Source organism: Portunus trituberculatus, chromosome 41 (assembly GCF_017591435.1).
Source record: "Portunus trituberculatus isolate SZX2019 chromosome 41, ASM1759143v1, whole genome shotgun sequence".
Taxonomy (NCBI): Eukaryota; Metazoa; Arthropoda; class Malacostraca; order Decapoda; family Portunidae; genus Portunus; species Portunus trituberculatus.
In genome coordinates, this window is record NC_059295.1 from 10203454 (window position 1) to 10225158 (window position 21705).

Sequence of the window (21705 nt, forward strand, 5' to 3'; positions counted from 1 at the left end):
GCCGCAACAAACAGAAGAGCCTTACAGGCCTACAAAATGAAAGTTTCAGTAGAATTGCCTCCCTGCGTTATGAAGCTGTGTCGCCCTCCTTGAGTCCCACACCGGTGCCGATTGTGCTGGTGTCCTTATGTCTGTGGTCACTGGCGTGCTGCTTCCTGAAAGACCCGGGTGAATTTCATAAATTATATTTTCCTTCATTCCTTATTTGCGTCATGAGATCAAGCTTCTTGTAGCGTAAGAGTTGAAATAAAAAAAAGTAGAAGGGAAGGGAAAGGACGGTAAAGAACAGTGCTCCTCCATCATCCATTTTCTGCATCATGCTTCCTTTTGAAGAGTCATAAAAAAAAAACCATGAGAAACTACTCTGAAGGAGGAAATATATAGTAGCCACAGGAGGCAGCCTGCTGTGGGAATGAGGGCCTGGCAGAGGTTTAGTTTACGTACTGCACGGCACCTTGGGCTCAGGCTCCAATAAAACTTTTAGTTCCCACACAGCTTCTGACAACGGTATCAGAGAGAACAAGTCTTCCTCATTAAGGAGATAAGTAAAAGGACACTGTTGCGTTATTTGTATTTTAATTGTGAAGAAAATAACAATGACTTGGGACTGAAGGTTGCGCCGCGGGCCTCGAGCGGCGACGGGTCTTCACACGACAGGGATGAACCAATGACACACGAGTACATATCAACATTGGTCAACACTTTGGTGTACAGAGATATGACTTGCGTAACACTCAGCCAGACAAGAGGCGAAATGGGAAAGGCGACAGTGGTTTTGGTGTTTACATTATTAATCAACAATAAGATTAACTGAATTATTGTTTTAGAAAATACTTTAACATACATGTACAAGTCAGCTGGTGACGACTGGGGGTGTCGAGGACAACTGGCGACGGTGACATGACAAACGGCCGCGGGTCATGCAGCTTATATTACATTACAGAGGGACACACACACACACACACACACACACACACACACACACACACACATACGGGAGACGAGGAGGTCCTAGTCATTACGTTGAGCACTGGGTACGGCAGCCTGGCCTGGGCGCTGCAGAGGAAGGAGAGGGAAGGCATGGTGCCGGGCAAGCAAGGGAGGTAGGCTGGTCCATGCGTGGCGGCCTTGTTACCTCTATTAACACCAAGACGCAACGTCTTTTTCTCTATTTCCCTTTACTTTTACTTACTTTCTTACTTTCTTTCTTATTTTCTCTCTTTCTTTCTTTCTTTCTTTCTTTCTTTCACTGTATAGTAACATTTTCATTCTTCTCCCTCCCTTCCTTCCTTCCTGCCTTTCTTCCTTCACTGTTATTTGGTTCCGCACCTACCCTTGGTCCGCGTCGCCTTCGCTGCACTAACACTGTACACCTTCGTCACCCGCTGGCCGGGCTGGTTCGCACGGGCTCTTTCATTTAGGGATCGTGATCCTGAGTTTCCAACGCAAACATTACGAGGAGGAGCAAAATTCAAGTCACTTAAACTACAGTTTTACATAATTTAATAATAACTAAAGAGTCCACACCAGGAAGGGGAGAGGGAGCGACAGTAGTGATGGAATGTCCCCTCCTGTCCTCGTTTTCTTTATCTTATTGTTATTTGCACTTACCTAGGCACGCGGTTATGTTTATGGTTATTTTTTAATCTTAAATTAAGATGCTTCAATCAAGAGTCGTTAATTATGTCTTACTATCCTAGGGCAGAAGAGTGTGAGGTGTGGCGACTTAATACTGGTCCTCAATTGAGGGAAATGCAAAACGCGAGATTTGTACATTACGTGCCACACGGCGGGAGGTAGACTGGCTGTGTGGATGAGCAGTCATGGGGCGGCGCTGGTCAAGCAGCTTCTTTGGCAGAAGCCTCACCTCCTCCTCGAAGGGCAGGTACTGGCGTGCGGGACTTGACGTTACGGTAACCCCAGGCTCACCAGGGGCGCCGGGCTGACTAAGAACAACAACAACCACTCGCACTAGAGTCTGTGAGTTTGCAGTTCATATTATCTTTCAGAACACAACGCCACGACAAAGAGTCAGTAGTGATTTGATATAGTGATGGAATGAGAGGTTTGTTAAGAGAGAGAAACATTCCAGGAGATGACAATAAACGTCAAGTGTCGCAGGTTGGTAGGCTGTGCCCACAGAGGGAAGGTGGGGCATTTTATTGGGGTGTGGGGGGTGGGGTAGGGGCGTGAATAGGGTCAGTTTGGGGTGTGAATTGCCTTGGTAAGGAGGTGCATGATGCCGCGGGCGTACTGGTAAGCTGTCTCTCTGGTTAGCTTCTGTGTGTAGTAGTCGAGGGAGTAACAGAGGCGGCCGCGGAAGGTCTGCAGAGTGTGCTGGCACAGCGTGGGCATGAAGTGGCAGGAGACGGTGCGCAGCAGCCGCGTCACTTCCACCTCTGAGCCGCTGCCGGAGAAGGTCTTACTCAAGTTCCCCATGTTGGTGACGGTGTAATGGTTGTCGTTGCCAGAGGGCAGCCCGAGCTTGGCCAGTACGGCGTTGAAGAAGATGATGAGACTCAAACTACGGCTCATCTGCTGCAGCTTGAGGGCTCGTTTGGTCTCAGTGAGGTGGTAGTGCAGGAGGTTGTGCACGCGGCGGGCGTACTCCCAAAAGGCGTCCAAGTCTTCAAGCTGCGTCGGGAAACTCAGGTCCAGCAGTGAGATGTGGCAGCCGAGCGTGTTGGGCCGCAGCTCCTCGGGCCAGTAGCGGCGCATGTTGACCACCTGCTGGGAGCACATGTTTGTCTGGCCGATGTGAGGGTTTTTGGCAGTCACCATCACGTACAAGGCCAGATTGGCTGCTGCGGTGAAGGTAGAATTGAGTGTGACTCCCTCCATCTTGCAGCGAAGCAGGAGTTTGCGAGTGGTAACTTCGTCCAGCTCCAACTGTAACAGATGCGTGGCCGCCTCCAGTTGGCGCGGCATACGATACACGGTAATGAAGTTCCACACGGGAAGACCGAAGGTAAGGACGATGGTGTACAAACGACGCAAAAAAATGCCCAAGTAAAATAATCGGGAGCCCGCCTGCTCGCCGAGGCGGTCCTGTAGTGGCGCAGGGAAGATGCCCTCCTGCCGCAGGTCCACGGTACGTCCCGCGGCGAGGTCGTTCAGTACATTGAGGAACACTTGGCAGAACCTCATGTTGGTGCTGCCGTCACTCACGTTGTGGTGGAACCCGAAGATGGAGACGTACTTATATTTTACGTTGTGGTTTGAATCTCGCTCCAAGTCGTCGCCTCCACCGACAGTGGCGAAGCGAGTGAACCACAGCGGACCCTCGAACATGCGGTAGCGGCGCCGCACCAGCCGCTGTACGGTGGCCTCTACGTCGTCCGTGCTTATCTCCTCCACGTCCACCACCTCTCGCGTCATCTCCCGCCACCAGTAGTCACCGTCCCGGTAGTCGAGGTACAGGCGGAGGTTTGGCATTTTCCTGTGGGAGAAAAGGTTATACCGTATCCAAGACTACACGACATGCCAGACCCAGATGTGTCACAGTGTGCCCGCCTTGTGTTAGCTCGTGGCTGAGCGGTGCACCAATCATCAAGTTTCATCATGTCTTCAATTCTCCATGGACGCTAGCATGAGTGAATCATGTCATGCTATTATTGAACACTGCAAAATCTCAGAAAAGGGGAAAGAGACGACACTAAATGAAATGTTAGTGGTGGTTCTGAGAGAGGGATGTGATGCGGTTTAACATACTTTTATAAGACCCATATAACCATACCTGAATGAAAAGAATTACCTGTGTGTCAGCGTTACCTGTACATCAGGACGGTGGCGAGTTTCACTGTGTCGAAGTCCAGCGGGACCCGTGACTCGAGCCAGAGGCAGTACACTGTGGTCATGCACCCGTAGTCATGAGACAGTGTCATGAACCTCTCGGCATATCCCAGAGGACGTATCCACCTTCCCCCGGGACTGGAGACCTCTGTAGAGGGCAGGGGTGTTGAGCAAGGCGTGGCGCAAGGCGTGGAGAAAGGCGTGAGGGGGACATCCTCAGCACAGGTGTGGCCCTTGCAGTGGCTGGCGGTGATGAAGGGCTGTGCTGAGGTCAACGTGGACGCTGCTGCCCTCACCGCGTGTCGCGGTTTCTGACTGCCACTCTCCGCCGCTCCTGCAACATCGAACCCATTTAGTTAGTGCATGGCGGCGGCCACGACGCGCCACTTAGCGACTCACTGCCGCAACATTGCACAACGCTAAGTAATTCCCACTTACACAATTAGCGACACACACACACACACACACACACACACACACACACACACACACACACACACACACACACACACACACACACACACACACAAGCTGTAGTGTGGCCTCCTTCGAGTGTGTAAAAGTACAGACACAATAATTGCTGCTTTCCGGGCTGCGACAGGCCGGAATAGAGAGGGGAGGGAGGAGGAGGAGGAGGAGGAGGAGGAGGAGGAGGAGGAGGAGGAGGAGGAGGAGGAGGAGGAGGAGGAGGATTGCAGGAAACATGAAAGAAACGAAAATGTGACAGGATGAAACTCATCTGTTGTGTCAACCTGAGGAATTGTATCTGTAGACACACACACACACACACACACACACACACACACACACACACACACACACACAGAGAGAGAGAGAGAGAGAGAGAGAGAGAGAGAGAGAGAGGGAGGAGTAGAGTATATATATAGCTTCTTAAAGACCCAAGCTCACGATTATCTGACCGTTTTCCTTCCGAGGTCAAAAAGGTTGGAGAAAGGACCAGGATGTAGGAAAGGGGCAGGAGAGGAGGGAGGGAGGGGGCAGGGAGGGTGGTGGGTATTTCCTGGTGAATGGTGGGCGGCGGTGAGCTAAAATAAAGATTGAGGGAGATTTGGAAAGGAAGTGAGTACCAATCTATGTTATGTGTGTGTGTGTGTGTGTGTGTGTGTGTGTGTGTGTGTGTGTGTGTGTGTGTGTGTGTGTGTGTCCTGTGTTAAATGGGTCAGTAGGTTACGGATATGTGCATAATCTCCATTAGTATTGATGTATTAATGTATTACGTATACTCGTGTGCATTCATGTTTGTTGTTTGCATTACGTATTACTGGTAACTGTTTGGTGACGTGACGCACCCTTCATTCTAGCTTGTTTTTTTTTTTGTTTTCTTGTTTTTTTTTTATTTTTTGTTCTGTGTGTGTGTGTGTGTGTGTGTGTGTGTGTGTGTGTGTGTGTGTGTGTGTGTGTGTGTGTGCGTGTGTGCGTGTGTTCAGTGAGACTTGAAGACACCTGAGGATACTGGCGGTTCGAGTAAGAGGCACTTTCACTGCTGCACCTCGCCCCCTCCACCTCCTCCCCTGCCCTTCATCCCTCTCTCTTCCCCCTCCCGCCCTTTAACTCTCCGCTGTTCCCTTCTCCCTCCTCCCTCCCCTCTCTTTCACCCCTGCCCTCCCTTACCTCACCCCCCTTCTCACCCATTCTCTTTTCTCCCCCATCTCCTCCTCTCCTCTTGCTCCTTCCCTTCCCCCGTTCCCCCCTCTTCCTCCTTCCCATCCATTCTCTTTCCGTCTTCCTCCCATCTCTTCTTCCTCCACAGTTCCCCATTTCTTCCTCATTCTTTTTCTCCGCGTTTCCTTCTTTCCTTTCTCCTTTCCACCTCTCCTTTCCCTCTCATTTTCTTCCTCTCTGTTTTCTCCTTTCCTTTCTCTTGCACGCTGCGTTCCCCCCACCCCCATACTCTCCTCTTACTCCACCGTCTCCTCTTCCACCCTCCTCCACCTTTACTGGGTGGAGTGCTGTGGCCTAAGTAATCTTTTTTTTCTATCTTCCACTGGGTACCGAGGGAGTGTGGATGGATGGTGGTGGTGGTGGAGGGGTGGAGTGGGGAGGGGGTTGGTGTGGTTTGGGATGGATGTGAAAGGTTGGGATGGAAATATGGTGTTGATGGAGGTCATGGTGGAAGGGGGAAGGGTGGAGGTGGTGGAGGTGTGCATTGTGGAAGAGGTGGAGCGAAGTGTGCTGCGATGGTGGAGGTATAGTGATGATGATGTTCTTTTTTGTGGGTGATGTTGGCAAAAGGGGGGAGGAGGGAGAGCAGGAGTGGAGTTGAGGGAGGAGAGAGGGGGGTGTTGATGGAAGGAAAGGGGTGGTAATTATAGTGAGTGTGGTGGAGTAAAAGAAGTAAAAGGAGTGGAATTTGAAAAGTGGAGGTGAAGGAATGTGGGGTCGAGTGGAGTAGTGGATGGATTGAGTGTATAGGAGTGGAGTGGAGTGGAGTGGTTAAGGTTGTGGCTCTGGAGTGAATTGGATTGTGAAGTTTTTTTTTTTTTCTCTCTTTCTTAATCATTTTAAGTGACGCCTGACTCCATTCCCCCATTCCTCCACAACTTCACTCCCTCTGTTTATAACCCAATAGAAAGTGAACGTGTAACTATGAACGCCCAACCCCCCTTCTCTCTCTCTCTCTCTCTCTCTCTCTCTCTCTCTCTCTCTCTCTCTCTCTCTCTCTCTCTCTCTCTCTCTCTCTCTCTCTCTCTCTCTTCTTCTTCTTCTTCTTCTTCTTCTTCTTCTTCGTGAATTTAAATGCAGATGACAGCGACAATAGGAATCTTAATCACAGAGAATACTAGAGAATACACACACACACACACACACACACACACACACACACACACACACACACACACACACACACACTCATCTTCTTTGTGGAACAAGGATCAATGTGGGACGAGGACAAACAAACAAACAAACACACACACACACACACACACACACACACACACACACACACACACACACACACACACACACACACAACTATTGAAAAATACAGTGTGTATGTGACGCATGAATGATCGGTGTCCGTGGCCGTGCCGTGTCTAGTTAGTGCATGGCGGCCTCGGCGTGCACGTGTAAGGATGTGGTGGAGGTGACGGGCGCGGTATGCACGTGTTTTGTAAGGTTATAGGAGGAGGTGGTGGTGGTAGTGATGGTGGTGGTGGTGGTGGTGGTGATGGTGGTGGTGGTGATTGGTGAAGAGAGAGCAGTGCAAAAAATGAACTTAATGGTTGCTACTAATGCTCTTATTGTTGTTGTTGTTGTGTGTGTGTGTGTGTGTGTGTGTGTGTGTGTGTGTGTGTGTGTTTTATTAACTATAGAACCCTCACTGAACGTCTTGTTACTCACTCACTCACTCACTCACTCACTCACTCACTCACTCATTGGTCGGCCCAGATTTTCAATGGCAGTACTTCCTTAACAGAAAGTTCGAGGAAGGGGAGTGGCGAAGTGAGCTCCATCCGTCCAACCATCCGTCCGTCCGTCCTTCCATCCGTTCGTCCGTCAGTGCGTCCGTCAGCCAGCCACTTAGCCAGCCAGCCACTTAGCCAGCCAGCCAGCCAGCCAACCAGTCAGCCAGCCAGTCAGCCAGCTAGTCAGTCAGTCAGTCAGTTGGAGCACATTATTCACAATCACCAAAACATCTGCCTGGAGGCGCACCACTTAGGTATTATGCTGCCTCTGCTTCTGTCTCCGCGTTTCACCGGTAATTTGTACAAAAAAAAATTATATATTCCCTCTTGTGCAATTCTACAAACAATGCAAACAATATGATATCTACAAGAATGAAGAAAAATAAAAAGAAAAAAAAATACTCGAAACCACAAAACTATAGCGACGTGGACTTGTAGACACCTGACAAAAAAGAAATGAGAAAAATAAAAGTGGTAGTGACGCAATGGTGGTGGTGGTGGGTCACTTTCCCGGCTCGTGGTGGTGGTAGTGGTGGTGGTGTTGTTGTTACGGCGCGCGTGTTCCGGCAACTACCGACCGCCGAGGAACGAACATAAGTAACAACAGGAAAAGGAAGAGGAAAAGAAGGTTGTTTCCATTAAGAGCTTGCATACTGATGAGAGAGAGAGAGAGAGAGAGAGAGAGGGGGTGGAAGGTGATTAAGTGCCGTCTTCCGTATTTTCTTTTTACATTTCGTTTCTCAGCGAATGGAAAAAAGAAAAAAATCATTCACTATTTTTTTCTCGCGTAAATGGCAGGAGGAGGAGGAAGAGGAGGAGGAGGAGGAGGAAGAAGAAGAAGAAGAAGAAGAAGAAGAAGAAGAAGAAGAAGAAGAAGAAGAAGAAGAAGAAGAAGAAGAAAAGGAGGAGGAGGAGGAGGAGGAGGAGAAAGAGGAAGAGGAAGAAGCGGAGAAGGAATTTTCATCACTGTCCTGTCGCTGAAAAATACAGTGAAAGCTCGTGGTGGCTTATTGATGAGAGTGAGTGAGTGGAAAAGAACTGTGTGCATTGAGAGTCAAGGCTCGTGTAATGTAAACAGAGAAATAGATAGTCGAAATTATTGGTAGACAAGCACATAGACAGGTAGAATATAGAAGGATCGATAGATAAAACCAAATATGGATGTAGACAGGTAGTTTTCTTGTAGAAGTGAATATATAAATCAATGTTACACAGACAGACAGACAGACAAACCAGTGGAAAATAAAACATAAGTAACAGATAGATAAGTAGATAATATTGACAGATAGATCGTGTAGACAGGTAAAGAGATAGACAGGTAACAGACAAGTATGTAGCCAAGTATGTAGAAAGGTAGAGAGACAGATACATATTAATCGGCGGTGGCTGCATGGCGCTTATTTGCGTTCCCGAAGGGTGACTGTGACTGTGCAAAATATATATCTTAAGAGCAGCAGATGGCAAATAGATTGTAATTGTGTATTTTGTGTGGGTGGGTGAGTAGGTGGGTGGGTGTGTGTGCGTGCTTGAGTGTGGTTTACTCTCGTCCGCTGTGTGATATGATGAGGCCTCCAGGAGCCACTCATGCTCTCCACGCGATGTAGTGTTCTCCCCTCCAGGTCCCATCACCCGCACTCACTCAAACCTCAGTGACAACACGCATTATTTACAAGACGCCCCCACACAGTAACAGCCCTTTCGTCCATTGCAGATCCCACGGATTGCACTACACTTACTATGATACTAGAGAGAGAAAAAGAAAAAAAATCAACTGTAGCATGAAAGAAGAGAAAGAAGGTGCAATCCACGGCCGCCATTGTGTGTAGGGGGAGGGACTCTCGATCCAAAGAGTTCTCCTGACCACTGATCGTTACACAAGCTCGCTGCGGCCTACAGCCCTCTGTGCCGCTAGATACAAGTGGGTCACTGTAGTGCCCTCGCCACCCACAAGAACACACCGCATTGCTTCACACAGCCTGCCTCTACACCCGAACCTTCGCCTCGCTGCTCCAGAGGTGACGCAGCAAGCAATGCGACCTATTCCGCGGACTACTGCCATTACCTGCTATCGTGCAATCGGTAATGCTGCGGCCTACACTGGCATCAGAGTTCAGCTCTGGCCCGGGGCAAGTCTTCACTCTCCTCACGTCCTATATTCCATTAAATCAATTGCTGAGAGTTTCATGTTCCAGCGCCACCTGTCGTCGGCAGCGGTAAACGTGTCTGTTAACACGAGAGGGAAAGGATGTTGAGTAACTTGGGAAAAGGGAGAGAAACTGTATGTTCACGCAATTAAACTGAGTGGAAACGCCATCAAATTATCTCGAGGAAGGGAAAGCAGTGTCGCGACACAATGAGCCGCAAGGTGACACTCGGCGCGGCCCACTGCACGCAATGCCGCGAGAGTTTCTGTGTGCGTTAGATTTAAACTCTCACTGGCAAGTCTTGGTTTGGCTTGATTTTCTAAGGAATGAGATGCCTCAGCGTTTTTTGATGCAACACTGCTTTGAGGCTTCGTGTCCTCACCAGTCTCACATTATTGGAGGCGTAAACAGTTGTTGCCTAATGTGACGACATCGTGCAGCAGTGACGAACTGGCGTGCCAGGACTGTGTCAGGAACAAACCAGGGGTGCTCAGATCTGAATCCCTTACATGATGGAGAAGTGGCATCAACAGCCAGAGGGGCACCTGGTCCAGCACAACGTGTTGTGACATCATTTCCACTTAGTGCCAGGGCTGAGCCCCCTTAAGGTATAGGCAGGAAAACTGAGGCCTGGCAGCGAGTAAAACTACACGCACTTCAATTGAGGGTAGCGCCCTCACCTCTACCTTTTAACGTCTCTTCACTGCTGAATGTTGTCACCGCAGTGATTGCAACAATGTATTCATGAGTCTGAAGCCGCGTGGTCTTACACACACACACACACACACACACACACCGCCCGGTAGCTCAGTGGTTAGAGCGCTGGCTTCACAAGCCAGAGGACCGGGGTTCGATTCCCCGGCCGGGTGGAGATATTTGGGTGTGTCTCCTTTCACGTGTAGCCCCTGTTCACCTAGCAGTGAGTAGGTACAGGATGTAAATCGAGGAGTTGTGACCTTGTTGTCCCGGTGTGTGGTGTGTGCCTGGTCGTAGGCCTATCCGAAGATCGGAAACAATGAGCTCTGAGCTCGTTCCGTAGGGTAACGTCTGGCTGTCTCGTCAGAGACTGCAGCAGATCAAACAGTGAATCACACACACACACACACACACACACACACACACACACACACGCGTACGCATGCATGCACGCACGCAGGCACATTATTATTATTATTATTATTATTATTATTATTATTATTATTATTATTATTATTATTATTATTATTATTATTATTATTACCTATCACACACACACACACACACACACACACACACACACACACACACACACACACACTGGAGTGGGTACCGTGCTGGGGTAGTCAGAAGGCCTTTAAGGAGTGCGTGGCCATGGTGGTCTGTAATGGTGCCAAGGTGTGATGTCAATACCGGCGCTTCTTTTTGAAAGACAGACAGCACACGCACGTGCCGAGCGTCAGGGATTTTCAGCCTAGACGAGCAGCTGCCTCGACAGTGAATCATAGCAATGGGATCAAAAATATACAGATACACGTAGACAGCCTCGCCATTTAACAGCCGCCAGACAGCAGACAACCAACATATTAGTATGAAAGCTTATCGTTAGATAGCAGTGTCACTTGTAGTAGTTCACAAATCCGACGCCAGATGGCAGTGAAGTCATCAAGTTAGTTAGAAAGCTTGTTGTGCATAACTGACGATGATGGAAAGGAACTTCGTGAATACATGCAAATGGCGAAAATACTTTTCTAATGTTCAGATCCTCAGAGAGAGAGTTGTAGGCTTTGTGCAGTTCATCAGAGAAGAACAATGATTTTGTATAACCGCGTGGCATGAGGCATCACGCCGCGGCGGCAGCACAGTGGCGACGTGGCGACACACAGGGCACGGCGCAGCCCACCAGCAGTCTGCATGAGCCACACTCGCCACCTGCTGGGGACTGCTGGTGTGGTGGATGTGGATGATTGGCGGGTTCATATTCCATCCCCATGAGGAGGTCGAGGAAAGATGTCTGTGTCTCTGTATTGTTTGTACTCACTCTACCCGCGTCCTGCCTCCGTCACCGCATTCCATTCATCGATGGATCTATCGACGTTAATCTATTCATGTATTTATCTCGTATGTTTGTTGTTAACTTAGTGATGTCATTAATTTAATTAACTTGTTTATTCATTCAATCTATTTATATTTTATTTGCCAATGATATTTAGTGATTTATTCATTTATTGGTTTCCAGTTTGTATGTTTGTTTTGCTTGTGTTTTTATTTTTCCACTGATTTTTTTTAAGGAGTTCAGTTCTTTTCACGATGCGCTACTCAGCCAGTGTTTCTGTCCTATGCTTCTGTCAGAATTGATATCTTATGAATCACCATTTTTGGTGTGCATGTAACAAAGCTGACAGTACGTGCATGGAGCAACCTGCTGACTCATTGTAATATTAGTTATCGTGATATCTTTCTGTTAATCATTGGTGTCTGCGAGTGAACTGTAGTGTTAGCTGCTGGGTGATTATAGTACTACTTGTTAACTTGTTGCAGTGTTCTATATTTGGATAACCAGTGTGTGGTGGCCGCGCAGGGGAGCTTATAATGCGATTGTTGTTTACCCTTCCTTGCCACTTATTTGCGTCCAAGTGGACATCTTTAAGAACAGCTGCATCATTAGTATTAAGGATTTTTTTTCTAAATTATTACTATATAGTAGTACGAATCGTCTTTTACATTGACCTGTCCTCCAAATGTCATAACTCGGAACACCTAACACATCTTTCAAGTCTACTCTAATCGGTTCGTGTCGCAACAAATTCACTACAGAGGGACGGCACTCCCTAACTTCTCGGCGCCTTACCTCGACTTTCAACGGACTCTGGTGGAAGTTAATGAGGTTATCGAGGGCGTTTTTTTTATGATTCCATTGATAATACAAGCATGAATTCTATATCATCAACGGCATAAACATTCACCAGAACCCGAGAACACGGTAGCCTTCGAGAACAGTCGTTATGAAAGCACCAAGTGTTTCAGAATGCGAACCAAGGCTTGCATTACGACCACCTCTCTTAAATGCCTCGGCACCTCATTCAGATCACTTTCAAGAGCCTCTGGGCAGTCTGGTGGGAGTTACCGAGGGGCTTTCAAGAGTGTTTTTCATAATTCCAGTGATTGTTTAAAATTGTTCAGTATTAGTGAGACTAAACACTGCAAAGACCCCCAACCCACCATTTCTCTCTCTCTCTCTCTCTCTCTCTCTCTCTCTCTCTCTCTCTCTCTCTCTCTCTCTCTCTCTCTCTCTCTCTCTCTCTCTCTCTCTCTCTCTCTCTCTCTCTCTCTCTCTCTCTCTCTCTCTCTCTCTCTCTCTTTGAAAATCGTTCTTCCGACAGTTTGAAATACTTGGCTCTTATCTTTTAATTTCAGTACTTGTTTATCTCGTTCTCTTCTCTCTTGTTTTCCAATCGCTTCCTGCATCTCAAGACTTCAGAGAATGATAGTAACTTTTCCTCCTCTCAAATACTAGTTTTACTTTTTTTTTCCTGGTCTCATTATCTTATTCCTGTTCCTGCGAATCTTCTTTTTCTTTTTGTCTTGCTGGCCTGGTTTTTACTTGTTCATGATTTTTTTCTCTCCTCCTCACTATCATTTGCCTTTCTAGTAAGTGTCATAAGATCATCCGCTTCAAAACACTTGGTTCTGAATGTCTGTTATACTCGTAGTGGTGTGAATTGACTAGCCAACTAACTAACTAACTAACTAATATATTCTCTCTCTCTCTCTCTCTCTCTCTCTCTCTCTCTCTCTCTCTCTCTCTCTCTCTCTCTCTCTCTCTCTCTCTTCACATGTTATTGCCTCTATAACACAGTAATATGGATCATTTTTCTTCGTACATTCTTTCCTACTTTCATTGTTACCTTGCGAGTTATTTCCTCTGTCTGCATCATCCATTGTTTTCTTTTTATTATTGTTATTGTTGTTGTTGTTTATATTGTTGTCATTGACCGTATGATTGCTAATGCATATACAGGCCTAGTATTTGATTTGAATAACTCTACGTGATTTCGATGAATAGATATATGTAAAACTTCATAGCAGTAAAAATGTCTCAGTTATTGGCGGTTTTTTTTTAAGTTGCATTCTGAATTAGCATCACCGCAGCAGTCAGGGAGAGATAATATATATAATTCTTTTCTATTTACCTCTTTGAAAACACCTGACGTCTTTCTCTTTTGGTTTCCCCGTGTGGCATTGGTTAATTTTCTCTCATTTACTATTATTGTTGTTATTTTCGTTTTCTTTCACAATATCACCAAGCACGGCGTCTATGTTAACAATGTTCCGAGTAGAAATTCCAGTGTCCTAACCAGCCCATGTACAGGTTAAGTGAGGTTAGGTTAAGTTAGGTTAGGTTAGGCCAGAAGCAGAGCAGCTTATACGACACTCCCTTCGTGACAGTGTCCTTAATAGAGTTCCGCCTCCATCTGAAGTCCTCTGGTCAACAAGGAATCAGTGAACTACCCGCAAGTGTTGTGAGGAGGCAGTCAGCAGAGAAGAGGCCTTAAAACTGAAGGGAAGCGGAAGAACATAATGTAAAGGAGTGAGCATAGCAGGTTGCTTATAATAGCCAGCTGATCATGACTACACTACACTCCTTAACCCAAATCTCTCTCTCTCTCTCTCTCTCTCTCTCTCTCTAATCATGTGGTCCACTTTCCCATCACTCGCAGGCAGACTTCTGTTTTCTGCCATTACTCGGTCACATCATGTCCAGCGAGCATTATGCTGCTCTCGTGAGTGAGGCGATGTCTTCCTTCACTCCACCTGCCGCCTGCCTCACTGCCTCACTGCCTGCCTGCTTTCCATGTCTAGATTTTCACTTTTTTTATTCCGGTCGTGTGGTTTATTCTCTCTCTCTCTCTCTCTCTCTCTCTCTCTCTCTCTCTCTCTCTCTCTCTCTCTCTCTCTCTCTCTCTCTCTCTCTCTCTCTCTCTCTCTCTCTCTCTCTCTCTCTCTCTCTCTCTCTCTCTCTCTCTCTCTCTCTCTCTCTCTCTCTCTCTCGTGTCCCCAAGCGTTCACTCACGGGCCCTCGGAACACGTAACTGCTTTGTGGATGGTGTGTGTGTGTGTGTATGTGTGTGTGTGTGTGTGTGTGTGTGTGTGTGTGTGTGTGTGTTTCACTGTTTCACTGTTTGATCTGCTGCAGTCTCTGACGAGACAGCCAGACGTTACCCTACGGAACGAGCTCAGAGCTCATTATTTCCGATCTTCGGATAGGCCTGAGACCATATATAGGTGTGTGTGTGTGTGTGTGTGTGTGTGTGTGTGTGTGTGTGTGTGTGTGTGTGTGTGTGTGTGTGTGTGTGTGTGTGTTCGCTTCTGTTTAATAACAAAGAAAAAAAAACGAAAAAAGTGAATAGATAAAAAAAAAAAAAGTATTAGGTGGCAGTTCATGTTATCTCCCATGTCCTCAACGAAGGTGTGGCTAATTCAGAGAGTGAATTACGTTATGCCGTCACTTCTTTGTCGCTAATAAAGAAAATGAAGAAAAACAGTGCGTGGCTGGTGAATACTAACTAAACTAACTAAAGTTAAAACTAACTAAAATTGGAAAAGGAAAAAAGGCAGTGAGTGGATGGTGAGTACTAACTAAACTAACTAAAACTAAACTAATTAAAAGAAAAAAAAGAAAAGAAAAGAAACAGTGAGTGGGTGGTGAGTACTAACGTTTCCCTCACCACTTCATTGATAACGCCATTCAAACATATTTCCCCCTTCGATGTTTCTTGGAAGTGACTCGTGCAGATCAACTGGCTTTTTTGAAGACTATATTTTTCTCTTATTCTTATGCAGCTTTTATCTCTCGTACATTTCTAGCTGGCCTTTGTTTATTCAGCCCCCTCTATATCGATGTGCTGTTGCTCATAACATTGCTTTTGTTTATTCAGTCCCCTCTATATCGATGTGCTGTTGCTCATAATATTACTTTCTATTTCGCGCATTATCAGTTTTTCTCGGGCATATGAAGACACCGACGGAACTAAAACTAGACCATTATTTTTCTTTTCTTTTCATTTTTCATTTTCTATTTTCTTTTCTTCATCATTTTGACTTTAGGGGAGTTGTCAATTTAACGAGGGAGGGAACTTTTCTTAGGCTGTTTATGTGTGTGTGTGTGTATGTGTGTGTGTGTGTGTGTGTGTGTGTGTGTGTGTGTGTGTGTGTGTGTGTGTGTGTGTGTGTGTGTCCTTGGGTATTCACTTAATAGCTAAACAGATAAACAACCAACCAAACACCACGTACAGCCTTAAAACACTTTGCCATTTGTCGAGTGGTTTAAAGTTACCTACATGTCACCATGGTACCCAGGGTCTAGGTGGTTACACTCAGGATGAGCTTGGGTGGTGATATGGGCCCTAATATGGGTACCACTGTAAATAAAATTGCCTGTGCCATTAATGGGCGGAAGCTGAACAGCGCTTCCTACACACTCTTCAAGTGAGCCGACAGGTGCTATAGGACTTAACGTAAAAAAAAAAAAAAAAAAAAATCCACAGAAATTGATGAATTAATAAAAAAAAGAAAAAAAAACACTGTATCTGGCACTCATTTCACACACACACACACACACACACACACACACACACACACACACACACACACACACACACACACACACACACACACACACACACACACACATACACACACACACACCACTTTAACTCAATAATAACTCCTTACCTTTTCCTTCCTATTTTGCTACTAATATTACTTCACACTTTCGCGCCTCACTTGCATTGCTGTCACGTGAAGCTCTAAACTCTGTCACATTACCCATTCATTCATTCCCTTTCACTCAATGCTCCATCAAAGATACCAGAAACCACAGAGATACGCAGCCAAGCACAAAATACAGATTATATATATAGATCTGTGTGTGTGTGTGTGTGTGTGTGTGTGTGTGTGTGTGTGTGTGTGTGTGTGTGTGTGTGTGTGTGTGTGAACGGAACCACTTGTATGTCACCCTGAACGTGGTGTATTGCAGAGATGACGAGACGAGACGAGATGTGGCGGCATGCAAGGTGACACACAATCAGACAGACAGACGGAGAGACAACAGACAAACAGACAGACGGTAATGTGGGTCAACTGTGACGAGGCGAGGCGAGACTTTACATGCTGGGACTGGCTTTACTGGCTGTGACGGGTGACGATAAGCAATACGTTTGACTTTCGAGTATACTTCAGTAAATCAAAGTTCACAAACAAACTTGCATTCTATTTTAACCTCCCATGCATTCAGTTTTTCACACAGACACACACACGTTGATCACGGATCGGATAAGCGTCACTGCATCAATATGCGTCACCTCACTTTGGCGAGTGTTACGAGCACCTATCTCATCAGGCAAGCGTGGCACGTGCGAGGGTAGAGGACAACACTACACACGTGGCAGGCAGTCTGGGACGAGGCTGAGTGGTGTGGCTCATTTATAAGGCGGGATTTAGGAGCTCAAGGTGGAGGCGTGGGAGTGAGACGGCGGGTATAAGGAGCGAAAACTGATCAGATGGAACGTGATGGAGTGTTTAATGAAGAGTTCCTTGTGGCGGGGAAAAGAGAGAGAGAGAGAGAGAGAGAGAGAGAGAGAGAGAGAGAGAGAGAGAGAGAGAGAGAGAGAGAGAGAGAGAGAGAGAGAGAGAGGGGAGGCTTCTGAGAATTAACCCTTCAGTTGCTGTATCTTCTCGATTGGGTAAAGATAGCAAAAGAAATCGAGTCACGCTAGTCATTCAATCGATAGATAAAAATAGATAAATAAAATAAATAGATAACAAACAGGTATATAAATGGAGACATGAAAGGAAGCACTAAAGCGGCGTCATTATCCCTTGCAACGGCTGAAATGAAATGTTTTGGTGCAAGTTTTTTTGTATTATGAACGACAAGTGGCGGCAGGAGGAGAGAGTGAATAGTTCAAGTCATTTGGAGGCTACAATTATACGTTTTTCTTCTTATCAGTCTAGAGTTAGGTAAATAAAATGATAGATGTTTTAATATCAGCAGGCACCATCGGGAAGCTTTCATGGTGAGACGTGTTTACAAAGCATTCAGAGGATTAAAAGACGTGATACCACTGGAACCTGTTACAAGGCACCAAGTAGGGAATTGGACAAAAAAAAAAAAAAAAAAAAAGCCAGATTGACGGTGAGAATAAGGAAAGTCACAATGTTAAGGGAAGATATCGGGATCACATTTTTTAAGTATACTTTTAGGACAAACATCATGTCATAGTTTTTTTTTTTTTTTTTTTTTTTTTGTGAGAAGGGAAAATCTGAGCAAGGGCAAAAAAAACGATTAAACGAAAAGTCCCAAATTAGATGCTAGTCCCCGAGTAGGTCCAAGAGAGTTAGCCAAAAGAATGCGATTAATGTCTTGAAACCTTCCTCCAAAATGAATTCAGGTCATAGGAAGATAGAAATACAGAAGCAGGTAGGGAATTACAGATTTTACCAGAGAAAAGCGACGAATGATTGGGAATACTGGTTAACTCTTGCATTAGAGAGGTGGACAATAACTGGAAATTGATAGAGAACTCGTCAATGATTATATCCTGATTCATGGTAAGGAAAAGTAAAAGAAGTGATATTGGTAAGGATACTCTGATGACACTGGAAGCTTTGTTACATCCTAGAGACTTAAATGATGGAACTTATAGAGAATTCAACACTAAGTACCGATTCATAATGAGGATAATGTAAACTGCAATAAATAAAAAAAAAGAAGTATTTGTAAACTTAATCTTGTGGCATCAGAAGTTTTTAATGAGTACTGGGAATTAATAAAGGGAAACTGATAATGAATTTGATAACAACGCTTAATTCCTGGTGAGAATAATGGACGCTGAAATAAATAAGAAAGGAGATGATAGGATGAACTTTGTAAAGGAACTGGTTGTGGTATTGGAAGCTTTTAATGAGGGCTGGAAACTAATTAGTGGCTACTGATGAAAGATGTAACAATAAAAAAGCCTTGATTGAAGGTGGGGATGATGAAGGTCGCAACTGATAAGGAACTAACTGTATGACGAGGCGTATTTGTCAATGAACTAACATGGCATTGGAACCTTTTTATCAGTACTGGAAACTAATATTATCTGATAAAGAATTCAACAATAACAAAGCCCTGATTCACGGTGAGGATAATGGAAACTACAGTAAGGAAGGAAAGACAAGACAGAACGTATTTGTCAATGAACTAACACGGCATTGGAACCTTTGCATAAGTACTGGAAACTGATATTAACTGAAAATAAAGTTTTGATTCATACTGAGGATAATAGAAAATACAGTAAGAAAAGACGTAAAGGAGAGTATTTATCAAGACAATAACACTCCTTTCGAACTTTTTTATCAGTACTGGAAACTAATACTAACTGACAGTCGATGATGATAAAGTTTTGATTCCCGGTGAGGATAATGGAAAATGCAGTAAGGAAGAAGAGACATGACAGCACGTATCTGTCAGGGAACTGACATGACATTGGAACCCCTTTAGGAACTGATAGGTGACATGAATAAGGAACCTTGGCTGGAGAAGATTTGAGTTACAATGAATGGGAAGGAACACAAGGACGTCTTTCCAAAGTTACACTCATGGCATTGGAAACCTTTTAAGTATTTCAGGCACAGAAGCTGTCACTCCTTCCACCCACCCACCACTTCCTCCACTCGCTCCTTCCGGGCAACACTTAACACTCAGCGCCCCCACCCCCCACCCCGTCCTCGCAATACAAAAGTTCCATCCCATACAAGAGAAAATTAACCTCCTCCGTCACCCCTCTTCTCCCCTCCTCGGCCTTCACAGTATTCCCAGCCGCCCTTGGTCCTGCCGTGCACCCCAACGTTATTTTTGTTGTGGTTCTCTTTCATCTTTCTTTTTATGCGTGTCATCCTCCTCCTACTTATTGCGTCCTTCCACTTTCCATCTTCTACCCCTCGCCTCCTTTTCTTCCTCCTCTTCCTCCTCCTCCTGGTCTTAGTCATCGTCCGTTCCTTTCGTTTAGAAGTGTTTAATCATCAGAAAAGTAGCTTGACCTCCTTTTGTAGCGGTTTAGCATTCATCGCGCCTTTCTTTTACTCGCCATGCAGTCATAATGTTCTCTGCTCCCCTCGCTGGCTCCGTTCCGCTCCTCTCCCTCTCCCTCTCCCTCTCCCTCTCCCTCTCCCTCGGCCGTCCCTTCCTTCTCTGTTCTCCTGCCTCGTGTTGGAACTCTCACTCTTTTTCCACAGCTGTCCTTGTGAGGAGACATTGTACACACTAATTTCACGGCTTCGTTCTTAGATAATGTATATATAATGAGTGAGTGAGTGTCTCTCTCTCTGTGTGTGTGTGTGTGTGTGTGTGTGTGTGTGTGTGTGTGTGTGTGTGTGTGTGTGTGTGTGTTTTCTACTCATTAGTGTTATTTCCTGACATTAACAAAGGCTGTGTAAGTTTAATGAGGTGAGTTTTTAAAGGTGGCAAAAGGTGAGGCGGTGGGTGAGGCGGTGAGCGGTGAAAGGGCTGAACTATGGTGGTGTTTAGGCGCTGTGCTGATCGCGAGAGGTAGAGCGGATGGGGCCAGCAGGCTACTTAGGAGGTTCAGGAGGGCCCCCACCTTCACCCATTCTGAGGAACCCCCACCAGAGGTCTCCAGACGGGTACATTCAGCTCCAGACACAGCCAGAGCGAAGCAGCTGGCGGAGGCGGGAGTTGGGTGGCCGCAGAGTGAGGAGCGGCCTTGGTGACGTTGGCAAGGTTGCGGAAGGAATTATGAGGACCTGTTAGAGCCTGCCCGAGACGTGGTGAATCATGGGGTCACAGTTAGATGCGTCGCCACGGCCGTGACAGACCGTATGTAATGGAGGAGATGCTGTCGTTCTCCTCCCGTTCCTACTCGTTTCCATTAAAACCTACTTCGCTTGACGTAGGGTTTATAAAGGAACGATAGACCAACTGACACCGGGACGCTCAACACTCAACACACCTATCAACCTATGCTTCTTTGTGCCCCTGCAATTATTTAACATCCACTCAGACACCTAAAAAAGTGTCAAAGAAGAAAGGAGTTGGAGAAGGAGGAGAGACGAGGAGGAGGAAGTAGTAATGAGGAAGAAGAGGAAACTCCCGCACGCCGCCGGCCTCCCCGCTGGGTGAATGGAGTGCGGGCAGACGCGTGCGGATCAAGGAGTAGTGAGACAAAAACTCGTCGCCGCGGAAGCCTGTGAATTTTACTTTTACTCGCGACTTCCCTGACCCCACCTCGCCTCCCCTCTGCCTCCTCCTCCTCCTCCTCTTTCTCCTTCTCCTCCCTCTCTCCCTTGTCTCCCTCTAGTACTTCTCTCCCTCTCTCCTTCACCTTCACCTCCCCTTCCCAGAACCTCCTCCTCCTCCTCCTCCTCCTCCTCCTCCCGCCAAAAGCCCTCTCACCAAGTACTGGTTTTATCCTAACTCACTCTAGCTATACGTATTACTTGTAAAGGAATAAAAAAAACTTATTTACTATTACAAGACGAACCGGTTGTGGCGGAGAAATGTTTGCGGAGTTGAAACTGAAAGTGATTAGAGGCGGTGTGCAAAGAAGCAGAAACGTTAGGTTTTATGACGGAGGAACGTCAGGGGCGGGGTGTTGCAACCTTGGCGTGGGGCACTGGGTGAAGGAACGTTGCGGGGGTGAAGGAACTCTAGTCAGGAGGTGAAGGAATATCAGTGAGGATGACAGAACGTTTGCGATGAAAGAACGTAAGTGTTAGGGATGATGGAACGTTGTGGGCGTGAAGGAAACGTTTTTGTAAGGATGAGGAAAAGTTAGGGTTAGGATGAAAGAAGGTTTGAGGAGAGAGAGTAAACGTTGTGTAAGTGCGGGAACGTTGGGAGGGTGAGGGAACATTGTCAGGTGAAAGAACGTTGTAAGGATGAGGGAACCAAGTAATGAGGGAACGTTGTGGGGTGAGAGAACGTTATGGCTGTGATTGAACGTTGGGCGGATGAGTGAACGCTGTGGAGTGAGAGAACGTTCTTCGGGTGAGGAAACGTTGTGGTTTATGAAGAAACCTTGCGGTGAGGGAACGTTTGGATATAGAGAAGGTTGGAATAGGGGTGAGGTAACGTTGGCACGAGGTGAGGGAACGTTTGGCACGAGGTGAGGGAACGTTGGCGTGGTTTATGGACAGAATAACAAGACTCCAGAGAAAGTGTGAGTGGATGTGAAATCGTGCGGTCAAGTAACACTGTTTTGCCAGGCTGGCCACGTAAAGCGCGACCACCACCCTGTGATATGACAGCGGCCCACGGAGTGTTAAGAAGATGCACGCACTCACGCACCCTAAACACTCGA

The 21705-nt window shown here is 46.4% G+C and overlaps 1 protein-coding gene across 1 annotated transcript in view; it reads right to left on the reverse strand.

Annotated features, from left to right (window-relative positions):
• Positions 1-559: 559 nt before the first annotated feature.
• LOC123516933 overlaps positions 560-21705 on the reverse strand; it is a 25088-nt gene continuing 3942 nt past the window's right edge. Inside the window, exons 2-3 of the mRNA XM_045276723.1 lie at positions 3772-4126; positions 560-3439 (exon numbers count right to left, since the gene is read on the reverse strand). Coding sequence (XP_045132658.1) covers positions 2200-3439; positions 3772-4126 — 1595 coding nt within the window. The 3' untranslated portion in view covers positions 560-2199. The remainder of the gene's footprint in view (positions 3440-3771; positions 4127-21705) is intronic.